Source organism: Meleagris gallopavo, chromosome 22 (genome assembly GCF_000146605.3).
Source record: "Meleagris gallopavo isolate NT-WF06-2002-E0010 breed Aviagen turkey brand Nicholas breeding stock chromosome 22, Turkey_5.1, whole genome shotgun sequence".
Classification (NCBI taxonomy): Eukaryota; Metazoa; Chordata; class Aves; order Galliformes; family Phasianidae; genus Meleagris; species Meleagris gallopavo.
In genome coordinates this window covers 9038582-9052025 of record NC_015032.2, presented here as the reverse complement: position 1 = coordinate 9052025, position 13444 = coordinate 9038582, and the positions used below count along the sequence as shown (strand labels likewise).

The 13444-nt window shown below is 37.6% G+C and overlaps 1 protein-coding gene across 2 annotated transcripts in view; it reads left to right on the top strand.

Moving 5' to 3' along the window:
• The window catches only part of PREX1 (phosphatidylinositol-3,4,5-trisphosphate dependent Rac exchange factor 1), a 73979-nt gene that overhangs the window by 31358 nt on the left and 29177 nt on the right, over positions 1–13444 (top strand). For both annotated transcript variants that reach the window (XM_019622254.2, XM_019622253.2), the window contains exons 8-13: positions 14–163; positions 3251–3398; positions 7322–7422; positions 9675–9778; positions 10488–10537; positions 12340–12415. In XM_019622254.2, the coding sequence (XP_019477799.1) occupies positions 14–163; positions 3251–3398; positions 7322–7422; positions 9675–9778; positions 10488–10537; positions 12340–12415 (629 nt within the window). The remainder of the gene's footprint in view (positions 1–13; positions 164–3250; positions 3399–7321; positions 7423–9674; positions 9779–10487; positions 10538–12339; positions 12416–13444) is intronic.

The window sequence follows — 13444 nt, the reverse complement described above, 5'->3', positions numbered from 1 at the left end:
TGGGTTTTTACAGCAGATTACCACAGCAACGGCTACACAGTGACAAATGGCTGGAAGATACACAACACAGCCAAAAACAAGTGGTTTGTCTGTATGGCCAAGACTGCGGAGGACAAACAGAAATGGCTGGATGCTATAATCAAGGAAAGAGAGCAGAGAGAGAGTAAGTGGATCATGTATTTTTTTTTTTAACAAACAGGATGAATTTGTGTAAAAAGGAGAAATTAATATGCATGTAGAAATCTTTCTGAGAGAAAGAGAAGACTGCAGCTTTTGCTCTGAGCTTAGAGACTTAAAATCTGTCCTTGACAAAGAAACTCAAGAAATTGAAAACATACATTTCTGAATATTGTGAGATGACTTGTTTCATGAGTGTGTGTCATTAATATTTATCAATATTTTTCATTTACAGGAGGGTCAGTTTTTGTCACAAGTTCAATGAAAGCTGAGAATCTAACTACTTTAATATTCTTTCCAATCCAAACTTTTGTTTTTTTATGTTAGAATATTTTGCAGTAGGAAGACATCTAATCTGCTAGATATAATACACATTGCAGTGTTACTTTATCATAAATGTGAAACATTTCTGACATGTATAAGCCCCAGTGCAATTTTTTTTCTGATAGTAGGTATACTAACTTCCAAATGTATGGTGTGAAGGCATAGTGTGAATTCAGAAAAGCTCTCTGGGGTCAACAGAAATAATCAGTTTTATTTTTTATTAAAAGAAGAATTTTAACATTCCGAACTGATGATCCATATTCATTGACTAGTTCTATATGTTTTAAATGAAATACATTTCTTGGCTCTTAGTTTTACCCTCAGAGTGCTAAATCATATCTCTAAAAGATCCAGTGAGTCTTCATTTCAGAGTGAGTTTTTGCTTTATGAGGTCACTTGTGCTCTGCAGAATTTCCTATGCATCGAGTGAAATGTGTGAGAGCACATGGTGAGAGAGATGGTTTGATAAGAAGTAAAAAGACTGAACTAGAAAAACCAATCACATACTAGCAGGGGCTTGAGAATAAGGAAGGGAACTGAAATATCAGGAAGGGAAAAAAGAATTATTCCTTAATAGAAAGTTTTTTAATTTTTTCCATGCAACGTTGGGTATTCTTGAGTGTTTTTTCTGATGCTTTTTGTCATATAGTTTTATGACGTGGCAGCTGATGACAGGAGCTCAGGATAAGCGTGGATATTCTGGAAGACATTCCAGACCATATTGGAAAATCTCCTTTGGATTAAAGTAATTGTAAAATCACAGAGCTATCTGTGCTTAGATTAGAAAGATTGGTGAGGTTCCCGATTCTCTGCGATAAGTTGGATGGAATGTGCATTCCAGTTTGCCATTTACATCAGAGCCTGGGGAATTCAGTGATGTAAGACCAGCATGAAACATGTGCTGTTACACAGGCTGTTTTCTATCACAGGTTCATGTTGCAATTTAGCCTCAGCTACATGTGTCAGCATTTACATTGATTTGGATCACATTACTGGACAAAGAGAATAGAAGAATAATGACAATAAACCAGGGGATTAGAAGAGCCAAAACCTTTAGCCAAATATCAGACACATGAAAGAAACACTATATTTGAAAGACAAAAATTAGCACAAGACTAGTTTCTGGATCATGCACATCCAGGCTCTTAAACAAATGCATTAACCGTTTTCTTAAAGCTAGGAAGCATCTCCAGTGTGACATAAAGGACTGTTCATTAATTAATTTGTCAAATTCATAAAGGAACAGCATTTACACGCAGTTAGGGTGAACTATTCCTAAAGAATTTATAGTTTTCATTTTCTAGCCTTATGCTGAACACTTAAATTCTGCTCTATGTCAATCTCTGTAAAGGTTAGGCAAATAAACCAAAGACCGATTCTGACTTGAGACTAATCCTAGAGATATCCAAGCCCAGGTCTCTAGTTTGGACTCCAGAATTCTTTAGATTTGTGGGTGGATTTTTTGCTGCCCCTATTGAGAAGTATCATGCTTGTGATTCAGAAACATAATTAGCAGGCATTAGTTCTCCTGAGTCTTGCTTCCTGCTCTATCGATTACTATTCAGTAGCCATCTTAATGCACTTAGAGTTTGGTGTTTTCAATAGTATGCACATCATACTTTCTGAGGAAAGGGGAGTTGGGAAAAAAGGGCAGAATGAGCACAACAGCATTCAGAGAACTTGTCTGAACAGCACGAGGCCCAGATCTATATCCTTCCCACTGAAAGATTTAAACATGCGGCTTCACATCCCCAGCTGAGTCTGCTTCAGTTCTGGACCTACACAAAATGGTCTAAATCCAGTTCATAATTTAAATACATGCACATGGATGCTTGGGAAAGTTCTTGGAAAAGCATACCCAGAAAGCAAAATGACTAATTCCACTAGGAGCGACAAAGCATCTGCAGCAGCAAAGTAACTATTCTCACATGCTGTCCTAAAGCAATTTGCCCTTTATTTCTAGGTGAAACATATTTTCCAAACTTTTTTGACAAGTCTATAAAGATGAGTGTCAGAAAATGCCAATTATGATGACAGTTGTTGCAACACAGAGACCTGTTTTTTTCAGAGATCTCCCTCACTGTGGCAGTTTTCAAGTTAACATGTGCTATGAGGAAATTCATACAAAATGGAAGTGAAAATTTCCCTATATCCAATATATATCATCTCTTAAAACATTCAGCATTTCTTTCATTTACCGGATAATATGATTTTCAGGCTGCATTTTTAGCCTAGGGATATTAATAAATAGGCAAATTAAGAAAAGATGAGAAAATAATGTTCCCATCTACCTTTGACTTATTTAAGGCTGTGAATTTGATATCAGTAGTTTTGTATTTTTGACTTCAAGTAATAGAACACTCAAAAAATGATCTACTTTGCCAAGCATTTAGCTGCATTGAACAAGTCTTATGATGGCAGTTATTTCATGGTCAAAGATGAAGATGCCACAGTTTCTGGGGATATATGTTTTATCTCTCCTTATTTGGAACTTTGCCACATTCTGTAAACTGTTCTACTTTTTGTGCTGTGATGAATCCATAAGTTTAAAGCTGTTTTTAAAAATGGAAAAGAAAAGGTCCCAGATGCTACTCTCATAAACGACAGCTTTTTGTTCAGGTCAGAAAGTGGTTCAGTTTCCCCTTAATCTGGAAAACAAGCGTCTACCACTTTGGCCTCTGCTTTTAGTATTGGGGAAATACTTTACCTGATGATTTGCATCTGAAGGAATTCCTGCTTTGTATTCCAGGTTTGAAATTGGGAATGGAGAGGGATGCGTACGTCATGATTGCAGAAAAAGGAGAGAAACTGTACCAAATGATGATGAGCAAGAAAGTGAACCTTATCAAAGACAGGAGGAGAAAATTAAGTACTGTTCCCAAGTGCTTTCTTGGCAAGTAAGTAGCATTCAAATAAAAAAGGCACTTTCATGCTAATTAAAAGAATTAGCTGTGGATTTTCTGTGGATGGCATTGTGAGGGCAGATCAGATGTGCTTTGACAGAGCTTGATTGAAAAGGCAGTTAAAGCCTTAATTTCTGTTTTGTGCCATAAACAAGCTGTACAGTGACAGCTCATTCTATTGTATAGTAGTAACACATAATAGCTGTTTCAAATTGGCCAAAGGAGTAAGAAAAAACACCTGAACTCCCACAAGCATGGGGCTTTTAGTGGCCTAACCTGTATCCTCTTTTGTATACAAGTAGATGCAGACCAGGTCATGTTTAAATTTAGCAGAATCAATCCCGTTTCAGAACTGAATGTCCTGTTTGACAATGTAAGAGACACAAATAAAATTCATCAAGAAATCTGATGCATTTGTTAAACAAGATTTACTGTCTGGAAAATATTCCTCTTTCATTCAGGCTAAGTCTTACAAAATAATTCTCAAGTATTTCGTGTATGAGGCATTGGAAGAGCCCCATGAATGACTCAGATCAGTGATCAGAAATGGTAGCACTGGGGCTGTTGTAGGGAAGTGTCCTGTATGGCACAGAGAGATGCATCAGTTGACCTGAGAAGACTTTTCTGCCTCAGCTGTTTATGATTGAAATAATCAGCTGAGCGAGGAAAAAAAAATCCGAATGGCTGATTATCCATGAATTTCCCTCCCTGTGGTCTCTGTAATGGCATTTTGTAGGCATTATTACTTGTGTACAGGATGTGGAAATGATGCACTGTCTTTCTACCTAGAAGGCAGTCTAGTAATATAAGCTGCTAATAATTTTGCTATCAAAACCTTTTGGCTTCTCAAGATTTTGTTCTTCTTTTCTTCTCTTTATTCTTCTCCTTCAGTTACCTTTCAAATTGAAACGTCTAAGTTGTGACTTGGAGGCACGATCTAGCATTTCCCAGTTTCCAGATAACAAGATGTCCCAGATCAGAAGTTGTTCTGATATATACAAATCTGTTGTGGATTTCCTGATTTTTTTCATAGTCTCAGCTACTACATTTCTTTTAAAATGTTTGTCTTCTTACATGCTCCACTACCTTTCCTGTCCATCACCCTCAGTTTACTTGGTAGTCATCTGAGACTCCGCTAGTGGGGGCTTAATGCTGCTTTGCCAATATTTGAAGCCAAACTGAGATACTTACAGGTATTCGGGTTTCTGACCACAGCATTATTTCTGCTAATGTTCCATGCTACCCTATTAAAAAAGAAAATCTGCTGATGTTTTCTTAAGCTGCATGTCGATACTGTTCTGGACAACTTACTTAAGTGCAACTCAATCACTGCAATCCAGTCATGGCTTGCAAACGTTTCATATCATTCCAGGGGCTTCCCCTGAGCAATTTGTTTTGGCTGTGACCTATTTATTTTTTTCAGCTATTCCTGCCTAAAGGAGAAACTAAGAACTGTGCTGAGATGTACTTAGTGGTTTTCTGGTAAATGCAGTTGAGAGTAACAGTAAGGCCGCAAAAGCAGTTTTTCTCTTGGCCTTTGGAAATTAGAGATAGCATCTAATAATTCAAGAAATAAAATGCGGTTGTACGGGAACTATTACTAATAACTTTAGAAATACCACATGCATTTACTTATAAAGCTGTTTATTATGCTGAAGCATAAATCCATTTTCCTAACCACTCTTCAGGTGTGCTGGCATTCAGGCATGTAAATAGTGATACAGTCCGCAAGCTGAGTGTCGGTGCCAATATGTGTAAATTTTATGCTTGCTGTGCTTCACTTCAGCACTGCACTAAACTGACTGCAAACCCTTGACTGTGTTGCACTTGCAATAGAGACGATCTGTTAACCTCAGGAGATTCCAGACGTATCTGATAATACTGCACAAAACTGGATGGGCTGGATTTTCATATGTGTTTCTTGTATGTATTTCTTGAGTAGAAATCCAGCTATTCTCAGTCCCTTAATTTCAGAGATTCAGAGTTGGGAGATGTAGCTAGCATGACAAATGAGAACTCAACAGGGCAGTGCTGGGCAGTGGAGATGCTCTCAGTTATACTGAGAACTGCTTAGAATGAGATGGGGAAACAAATCAAATTTTGCCACAAATTTTTTGAATGGATGCCTTTTAGCAAGTCTCATCTCCTGGAGAAAAACAGCTCTCTTGGAATATTTCTGGGTCATGCACTTCTCAGTGTTTATAAAATTTTCAGGCAAATGATTATTGATTTTGCTTATGAACAAATGCCACAGAAGTCTTAAAATGGCTTTTAAGAAAGCTATCCCATAGTGATGAAACTTCAGAGCGTTGAGAATAGTATTCATTTATTTTGCTTTTTCAGCTCTCCGTTTCAAGCTTTAAGATGATTGCCTTACATTTAGAATCCCAATGAACTCCAGGGAAACAGTTCCAAATGAAAGATGTAGGAAAGCTAAGAGGTCAGCAATGTTCTGCTTCAGTTTTGGGCAGTGGTTTAAGTGCTACAAACTGTCATGGATCCATTGCATTTGATGGAAAATATATAGCAACCTGGGCATCTACCCTGGGTACTTAACATGATTACTGTCATTGGCCAGTACGTCCGGCAGGAGCACTCCATGCTTTGTTTTCCCAGTAATTGATGCGGAGGATTCTTCTTTTTTCTTCTCCCTTTCCTTATGAGATACAGAGCCTGACCCAACTCGACAGTACTCTGACTTGTAGGAGTTTTACTAAAGTCTGCTGTTTTCCATGGGATTCCCCTGACGTAGTTGAACAGATTGTGCTGCTTTTTCTACAGTATGAAAGTTATAGAGGAGGACCTCAGCAAACTCAAGTTTTTTTTACTGAAATTGTTGTTGTTATTGTAAAGACAAACTGTAAGCTACCTACAGCTTAGATGAGTCAGCTCTGATAAACATGAAGAGACTGAAAATGCTTCATGTAGAGCCCACAGTTGGAGGCATGGATGCTGATTTTGATAAGCAGCAGCCCTCTGCATATTGGCAAGCACCCAAGTGGTCTATTGAACTTAGATTTCCCATATGTTGTTCTACTTTTATATGTTCCTTTTGTTATTATATTTTTAATTTAATGCATTTCTTGCTTAATTACTAATTAACCTGGGAAACTCAGGTCCTCTAGGGCTTTGGCAGGACTTGCAATATCCGTTTTTCTGTACTTAACTGTTTCTAATTGAGTAATATCCTACCTACCTATTTCTGGCCTTTATTCTGCCCATATGGGCAGCTCTGCTCCTCACCAGAGAGAGGTTTTATTTCATGCTGTGTATGCAGACAGACTTAGCACTTCTTGTCTGTAAATTAGAAGCACCTTTTGTGTATCTCCAAGGCACCACCTTTAGTAAATGACCTTAAATTAAGCTGTTGGGGGGGTTGTACTGTTCTGCACTTGAATTCAGTGAGTTTGAGTCTTCTGTCCTAAGTCCTACTGTGATTTCATTGAAAGCCAACACAATTACATGATTAAGGGAGAAAAAAAGCAGAGCCAGTGAAGAAAGGTAAGCACGTATAATTAAATCAGACAGCGAACACAGCTCGGAGAGATAGCTTGGACTGGAGTTGCTGCTTTCTGTGCAACTTTTTGTTTCTAAGGTCATCGTGGCTCAGTAACGTAAGGATCTGCAGCAGTTGTATAGACTCTGCTAGGTCTTCTTCCCTTTTGTGTAGGTGTTAATTAGGATGACCTAAGGGGAATGTTGGGAAAAGTCACGAATAGGAGATCTGGATCTTCTGCAGATATTTATTCCAGAAATGTATGAAATTAAGCCACACAGAACTATCAGTTTTCACCACAATTTTCACATTTGCTTCAAAGACATTGTTGCCTGTGGTTTACTAATGACTTGCAGAGGCTTGTGTCTGCTTACATTCAGAGAGAAAAAGAAAATTGTTTCTGTTCTATTTTCCTTTTCAGTGAGTTTGTATCATGGCTCACAGACATTGGAGAGATAAGCAAACCAGAGGAAGGGGTCAACCTGGGACAGGCACTGTTGGAAAATGGAATTATTCATCATGGTAAGTGCTCTGTGCCATAAAGAGATGCCAGATTTCAGTAATGCCTTGGGAATGAGAGTGGACAGTTGACTGTGGCTGTTCACATGATGTTCAAATGCTCTTCTGTATCATACCCAGCAAATCCTCAGTGGTTAGTGACTTTTAGAATGAATGGGAGCGAGCAAATTTAAATCATGAAAACTGAATGTGTATAGTTGCACTGTCAGTGAGACTTGCTATTCATGACTACTTACGCTGCCATAATTTCATACTCTGACCCTTTCAGCACCATTCTTTTTGTCTGAACACAAATTTATAGCTCAGAGGAAATTGTGCTGTTATATCCACTGCATCTCTTACTGAAATACACCAAACAAGATGCATCTGACTTGGTTTTAATGTTACCTATGGTTAGAGTTTCCTAGCTGTTACTGTCTCTAATGACAGTTATTGTTAGAAATTAGAAGGTATTTGCTGTGTTTGATTTAGTTACGGAAATATCCCTTGAAATTTTGATAAATCACTAGAGAAGAACATTTCTCAGTATGCACCCCTTAACATAGCAAGAACTTAAAACCTAAGCACCATAATTAAGCAGTTACCTCTACTCTACATCATACAATGTCTTTTATCCTTTTATCTTTTGTTTTCACTTGGCGTAACATTACTGTCAGATGAAAACTGCTGATCTTTCAGCCTGTCTGGAAAGCAGGGCCAGAGAAAATTGCTAAGTGGCAAAGAGTTGTTCTCCATTTCCGTTGTGTTTCTGTTTATTCTGTTTTTTTTTCTTTCTCTGGGCCTGGTAATACGTAAGTATTGGTACCTACAACACACAGCAGAACTGACTGGAATCTCATCTTCTGGGCACAAGAGATACTTTCTACAGAGTTGAATGTCAACTGGCTTTAGAAATATAAAATCCAGAGTGAGATTCCACCACATACAAACATATATGCACTTGATTCTGCATATTTTGGTTTATTCTGTGAAATTAAGGAGAAACATCACCATGAGCAGAAATCGTCATGACATATTCATGGGCCAAGTTGTCCTACATTATGAGGAAAAGTCTTTAGAATTTCTAGCTTCTGCCTTCTAAACAACTGTGCTTTCCAAGGGGCAGACTAAATCTCAAACTGAATCCTGGTACTTCTGAGTTGGACTAACTCAGTGCAGTCAGTTGTCTCAGGTTAATCAAACTCTGCCTAAGGTGCCCCTTAAATAGTATTTTCTCTCAGTTCATCAAGTGTTGTGCTTGTACTGTGAAATACTGCATCCAAAATGCTAAAGGACACTCCAGCACAAAGATCTGGTCATGGTAAAGGCAGGAAAGATTGCAGTGACTGAGCTACACCACCTCGTCTGCTGTCTGCTTAGATTACTGTTCTCTAGATCACCCCCTTTGTACGTAGTTGTTACTGGTCTCCATTATATTAAGTTGTGAACAATGGCATGTTTACACTGGGTATTGTACTGTCTAGAAGGTATTTCATAGCTTACTTTGAATTTAAACACTCTTTGGCACTTTATAGTTATCACTTACTTATGTATCAGTGTAACAGATAATTTCTACCAATTACTAAATTATAATCTTTATTGTGAGGGTTTCCCTTTTCTGTGTCCCATATGATTTGATATGATTTCAATCCTCTTCTGATTTAGCTTGTTGGATAAATGTGTTTGAAACTGTATGTGTTTTTTGACTCTTCTGATATTAGCCAATGCACCTTTTAAAAATGTTACTTGTCACACAGAAATTTTGTGCTTGTCTTTAAAGCCTGTTAGCATAAAGTATGACCAAATAATTTTAACTGCCCATAGCATAGTTCTTCTGAGTGAAGAATTGCAGCTCTGTGTCTCTCAAAAGTTCTATTTAAATTTTAGGAGAAACTCACAGTTAAATTCAAGAGCCCTGGTAGAAGAATACTTCTAACAGCTGTAGTTTGTCCCACCAGAATACTCTCTGCATTTGGAACTGCAGAGCTTTAGGCAGCTGCAAAATGGCTTTAATGCTATGATAACTGTTTTAGAAATTTGCAGGCACTTTGTTCAAAATTAATCAAAAAACATCAGACAACCTCGATTACCTTTACTGGGACTATTTCCAGTGCCTTACAGAATCTTATGCAAAAGGAAGAAGCATTGATTTTAGAAAGTTGCTTTTGTTGGTGGAGCTATTCAGAAGTGCACATAAGCACCTGTATGTAAACAAGACATCTTAAGTATAGAAGGACCAGCTGGCCTTGATTTTAATTATCATACTGATGTTTTAGTTTCAGATAAGCACCAGTTTAAGAATGAGCAGGTGATGTACAGATTTCGCTATGATGATGGAACATATAAGCCAAGAAGTGAGTTGGAAGACATCGTGTCCAAGGTTTGTGTTACTGTGCTTACTTGAAAACTAGTGATTTGCAAAAGAACCTTCAAAAGAGTTTCCTCTGCCTCTGAATGTCAGTGTTGGAGATCTCTAATATTGTTTATCTTCATTCTATTCATTTAACTGTACTAATGTCAAAGGAGACATTCACTCTAGGGAGAGGAAGCAGAGGTTAGCCATAAATAACAATAAAGTTGTCACTGCAATCAAGACTGCTGATTAAAATTCTACTATATTGTAACAAGAGGTCTTAGGAGAAAATAGTATGCCATTATGCAAAATGTCTGTTGAAAATCTGAGCAGTATGATTCAGGGAGTCAGAAGCCATCAATATTTAACTGCATTTCCTGATAAATATATGTCAAATGAGTTCTGACGACCCATATCTGCCCATAAACCTTTTAATACATTTCATTTCTTCTTATGGAAATTAGATCATGGGTTAATTGGGAAGAAAGACTAATGGAGAAAACGTTGGAATGGAGTTGGTTGGAGATAAAAGGGCAGATTTTTGGGGTTCTGAATGCTGGGAAAGAAGAAAGGATAGTTTGTCAGAGTATAATGGATTTGTTTTGTAAAACAGTTAATCAGTAGATAATTCTAGCTGAGCAGAGACATCAGTGTCCAGGTTTTTCTAGCTCTAGCTAGTCAGCATTTTATTTGTAAAAGAAAAAAATGGTAATACCATCTATCTTTCCCTCTTCAGGGTGTTCGACTTTACTGCCGACTACACTGCCTGTACACTCCTGTGGTAAAGTAAGTTCACCCTCATATTGTATTGAAATCCTTCTCGGGATAAACTGGAATAAGCATTTTTGTTGCTCTTTTATCAATATGCTATTTATGTAATAGAATCTCGGCTGGAGAATCTTCTTGTATCGGAATTAATTTGTGTTACTAACAGCATGTGTCTAAGCTGTGTATGACTGGTACAAAATTGCAGAATCTCAGAAGTTTTAGAATCCATCTGAGTAGACTCAACGTTTTCAGCCTGTGCTCAGGCTTTGCTACTGATCCTTCCTTTTACCTCTCTGTTAGAAAACTGAGTTTCCTAGGCTCTTATCTTTCCATTTCTACTATTCATGTCTTTTTGCTTCTGACAAGCCTAATGTTTCAGGAGCTGGCTTTTATCTAGCAGGTAGTTGTGCAAACCCCTTTTTACTTTTTGATCTATCGTTTGACCCCTGCTTTATTTGGCATTTTAAGAGTGCTGATCTCTGCAATCTTGTGCGGGAAGCATTCCTTTGCAACATTCCTTCTAGAAAAATAGGAAAATGACTTAGCATAGGTAGTGCATGAACCAAGAGGATCTGGAGGAATCAAAATTCACAATTTAATTATTTTGTGGAGAGCCTTGAAATATGATTTTGCTTAGCTCTTTCCCTGGCAACTCGTGAGTTTCTATGTAGCCTTTGTCTTTATAATTTTCTTTAAGTAAAGTCTAACACTGGTGTATTTCAAGGAGAAGATGATGTACCCCACTTGCAGCAAAGCAAGCTGCTTTGGGAGGATGACATACAAAAAGTAAAATGTTTCAGACAAATATTACGTGTAAAAAAGGTTCTGAGTATGTCTCTGATCTAATTCATGGGAATTTGTGAGGGCAAGAAAATTTGATCTCTGTTTACTTCGGTTCATAGATAAGATACAGCCTGTGAGGAACACTGTATTCCTCTGCCTTCTGTGAAGCAGCCAGGTTCTGCCAAAATTTCGATGGTTCCCACATCTGTTTGACTATTCACGTGCAGATGATGGTTCTGAACAGTGTTTTGTGATACAAGCTCACTTCTTGTTCAGGCTGGGTTGAAATGGAGGAAAAAGTCAGTGAAATATTTATCCTGATATGCCTTTAAGTACAAGCACTGAAAGGCTGGGTGGGCCTTGGACCCTAATGCCAACTTATTCAAAGCTGTAGCCCAGGTCAGTATCTGTATGAAAATGTTGAGAGTTGCCACTCACAATCTGGAAACCTGTACTCATTAGTACTGAGTATTTTAATGTTTTCCTTTATTGTTCTGACATTTCAAAAGCGTATTTTCTCAAGATAAGATTGTATGAACAGAAAACTGCCTGGAAAACTCCCACAGTTTTGTGCTGGGCTTGGCACATTACTGGAAGACAACGAGAAAAATGTGTGTAAGGACTGTGAGGAAAGTTTTTGTTCTGAGAGTACATTTCTGGAAATGCTGTCATGTTGTTTGTTTGTTTTTATTGTTTGCTTTTTTTTCCCCCCAAAGTTCTGATTTCTCACACCCTGCATTCTATTTTTCTGTTGCTTTTACTGATAAAAGGAAACTGAATGTATTTTTATCTGTAGGCAATTAGTAAAAGGAAAAGTTGAGTGGGATGAATTTCAGATGGTGGTTTGATATTATATTTTTAGAGAAAAAGGAAATATAAAATTATGTGGTACTAATGAAGAGGTTGATTTAATGCAAAGACTTAAGACTTCCCTTGAGTTGCCATTACAGATATAAATAGACTGTAAAATGGTCCCAGTGGCTATGATAGTTTCCTTCTTTAGTTATGCCTGATTTTCCCTGAATTCTCTTTTTTAGAGACCGTGACTATCACCTAAAGACCTACAAATCAGTAATACCTGCAAGTAAGCTGGTGGATTGGCTTATTGCACAGGTAAGGATTTTTTAAGACATTGCTGTCTTTGAGAAGTAGCTTAATTTTTCAGTTCCATTTAAAAGTAAATATAACACATTTCTCTAGAGGACATTTCAACAAAATTGAATATATTCAATTTATTTGAACTTACACTCATTTTATTGCTCATGTGGTCAAAACTTGTTATTTGGCAGCATAAAGAAGGAGGTCTTGTATTAGCCCTAGGAGTGGTGAACTGGTTGTAACTGCAGATCATTTCTGTTTCTTGTGTTTTCTTTTCTGAAGACAATCAGTGCGGTGTTCATCTCTTATAATCTAGGATTGATGTGGTACAAATGAAGAATCTACAGCTTTATACCACAATCTGCACCATTGTCTTTACAAATTGAAGTTGCCCAATATTTACCTTGTAATTACAGAGAAAAGCCTTTAGATTGGGGAACTTAAAATTTAGCTTTCACAGTCTAAAGCAGTCTAAGGGGAGAGTATGTCCCCTTGCTCACTGCCATAGGGTCTACTGCATGCTCTGGTTTTGTCTTAAATGATGGTCTGATTTACAATCACATCAAGTCCTGTATTGCCAAAATGGCACAGAAGGCGACTAGTTTGAGTTAGAGTCAGACCTCTTACTACCAGAGATGTTGTTTGTCAGAGATGCTTCCTGTAATTGCATTTGACAATCCTTCTATATTAGTAGGATTGCTATAATTTAAGGTTGTTCTGTGCTAAATAGGTAAATGAGAATGGAGTAGTTGATCGTTTTCCTATTAAAAGCATGGAGGAGAGCAAGCACGTTAGTACTGAAATTGTTGTATCAGTTACATGTAATTTAACAGTCTTCATGGAAGGCTGAGGGAAAAAATCTGCTTTGGCCACAGCAACAGAGTTGTAATCAGGCTAATCTGGCCGTTACAGTAACTAATCAATACCACAGACAATAGAAAGACCCAAATGTCAGTGTAAAAGATCACCTCTCACTCATTTCCTTCCCCATTTTTTTTTTCTTCTGGTGTGTTAGTATGCTATTAGTTCTCTATTTACTGCACT